Genomic DNA, 2,500 nt, shown 5'->3' with positions numbered 1-2,500 from the left:
AAAACTCTTTTTCACTCGACTTCAATTTATTTTTTTTCTTTTTTTCTTTTTTGCTGTTTCTGTCTTTTCCCAAATTTCGATTTTTCGATGAATTTTAATGCAATGAAGTCCCTTTTGATTGAATTAAACCAATTTAATTAAATTAAATTAATTAATTGAATTAATTAATTAATTAGTTTATTTATTTATCTATTTATTTATTTATTTATTTATTTATTTATTTATTTGATTTTGAGTTCAGAGTTCTTTACGCGGCGCTGCAGTTTCCGGTGACTCCCGTGGCGTGTACAGACACCCGAAGCGTTTGCAGAAGAATTGTTTTTTTGAGGTCTTTGATATCTTTGGTTTGTCATTTAAATAAATAAATAAATAAATAAATAAATAAATAAATAAATAAATAAATAAATAATAAATAAATAAATAAATAAATAATAAATGATCTTTTTAGCGATTAATTGATTGATTTATTCGTTAAGTGCGAAGCAAATCAATTAATTGCCAAAAAGGAAAATCAAAAATCAAAAAAATTGAAAAAATAAATCCTCAGAAGGCCAAATAAATATAAATAAGAATTTAATTTAAATATTAATCAACTTAAATATTTATTTATTTATTTATTTATTTATTTATTTATTTATTTATTTATTTATTTCTTTATTTGTTTGTTTGTTTATTTTAAAAGTATTTAATTGCTTTTTGTTAAATTGCTTTTAGTGTATTTGATTGTTTCTTCGCTTAAATTGTTTTGAATTTATTTGTTTTCAATTAAGTTGCTTTTTAATTTATTTAATTTTTTAAAATTATTTTTTATTTAATTTATTTTATTTAATTTCATTTTAAGATTTAGTTGTCTCCATTATTCAAGTGTCTCCTTTTATTATTAAAATGCTTCTTTATTTACTTCTCTCTTTATTTATTTGTCTTCAATTATTTATTTTTTCCGAATTAAAAAAAGTTTTTTATTTTTGTTCTTTTAAGTATTTAAATTTAAAATAAATAAATATTAAAATAAAATCGGAGTTGAAAAGCTTCTACCTGGCAGAGGCAGCTGAAGACCCTAAAAGCAACAAAATTCAGCTTTTAATTCAAAGAAACTGCTGCTGCTGCTGCTGCTGTTGCTGCTGCTGCTGCTGTTGCTGCTGCTGCTGCTGCTGTTGCTGCTGCTGCTGCTGCTGCTGCTGCTGCTGCTAGTGCAGGTCGAGAACTGTCCCTTCATTACAGCAAATGTGGGGGCGAAGTTCTGCAGGCTGATGCAGCGGGTCCTCAGGCTGGAGCCGCAGCAGCCGGTAGGCTAGGGTTTAGGGTTTAGGGTTTAGGGTTTAGGGTTTGGGGTTTAGGGTTTAGGGTTTAGGGTTTAGAGTTCAGGGTTAGGGTTTAGGGTTTGGGTTAGGGCTTTGGGAGTGTTGTACTTAATAGAATTGGGCGGTTAGGGTTTGGGGTGTAGAGTTCAGGGTTTAGGGTTTAGGGTTTAGGGTTTGGGGTTTGCGTGTGCTTGGGGCGCAGGTGGAGTCTATGGATCTTATTCTTAACTATGACATCGTTGCCGAGTAACTCTAAACCCTAAACCCTAAACCCTAATTTCCAGGCTCTTTTGCAGCTGGCCTGCAGTAGACTCAGCCTTGAGGCTAGGGTTTAGGGTTTAGGGTTTAGGGTTTAGGGTTTAGGGTTTAGGGTTTAGGGTTTAGGGTTTGCGTCTAGGTGCACCCGTCAGATGATGGCTCCTCTACATCACCTCATCCGGCAGGCCTCTACAAAGCCGTTGGATTTGAGAGAGCAGGTAGGGTTTAGGGTTTAGGGTTTAGGGTTTAGGGTTTAGGCTTTGGGGTGTAGGGTTTAGGGATTTGGGTTTGTGGTTTAGGGTTTGGGGTTTACGGTTTGTCCTTTAGGGTTTACGGCTTACGGTTTCTGGTTTAGGGTTTGGAGTTTGTGGTTTATGTTTTAGGATTTGTGCTGTAGGGTTTAGGGTTTAGGGTTTAGGGTTTAGGGTTTAGGGTTTAGGGGATGCCTGTTTTTTCTGCCTGTGGAGGGTTTTATTAATTTCTGTTTTTAAATTTGCACCAGCATTCTTCTATCCGCCAAATTAGGGTTTAGAGGGAAATTAATTAAATAATTAATTTTAACTTTTATTTCTTTTTATTTATTTATTTATTTCATTAACAACTTTTCCATATAAAATAAAATAATTAATTTTAACTTTTATTTCTTTTTATTTATTTCATTAACAACTTTTTCACTTTCTCTGCATTTGCCTAAACTAAACATATGACTGGTTATTTATTACGTGATAAATTAGTTAAGGAATATTGTTAATTAATTAATTAATTAATTAATTAATTAATTAATTAATTAATTAATTAATTAATTAATTATATTGCATTAACTGATTAATTAAACTTATTTAATATCAATTAATTAATTAATTAGATTTATTTATTTATTTATTTATTTATTCATTTATTCATTTATTTATTTATTCATTTATTTAATTTCAAATTTGTGC

At 30.4% G+C, this 2,500-nt stretch overlaps 1 protein-coding gene across 1 annotated transcript in view; it reads left to right on the top strand.

Annotated features, from left to right (window-relative positions):
• Window positions 1–1,250: 1,250 nt before the first annotated feature.
• Window positions 1,251–2,500, top strand: part of ENH_00015140 (Conserved Plasmodium protein, related) — a gene marked incomplete at both ends in the record, with an annotated part of 7,985 nt that continues 6,735 nt past the window's right edge. The window contains 3 exons of the mRNA XM_013579137.1: window positions 1,251–1,286; window positions 1,504–1,547; window positions 1,699–1,777. Of these exons, the coding sequence (XP_013434591.1) occupies window positions 1,251–1,286; window positions 1,504–1,547; window positions 1,699–1,777 (159 nt within the window). The remainder of the gene's footprint in view (window positions 1,287–1,503; window positions 1,548–1,698; window positions 1,778–2,500) is intronic.

Source organism: Eimeria necatrix, genomic scaffold, assembly GCF_000499385.1.
Source record: "Eimeria necatrix Houghton genomic scaffold, Enh_scaff148, whole genome shotgun sequence".
Lineage (NCBI taxonomy): Eukaryota > Apicomplexa > Conoidasida > Eucoccidiorida > Eimeriidae > Eimeria > Eimeria necatrix.
The sequence above is the reverse complement of the archived record's forward strand: the minus strand, read 5'-3'. Positions and strand labels throughout refer to the sequence as shown.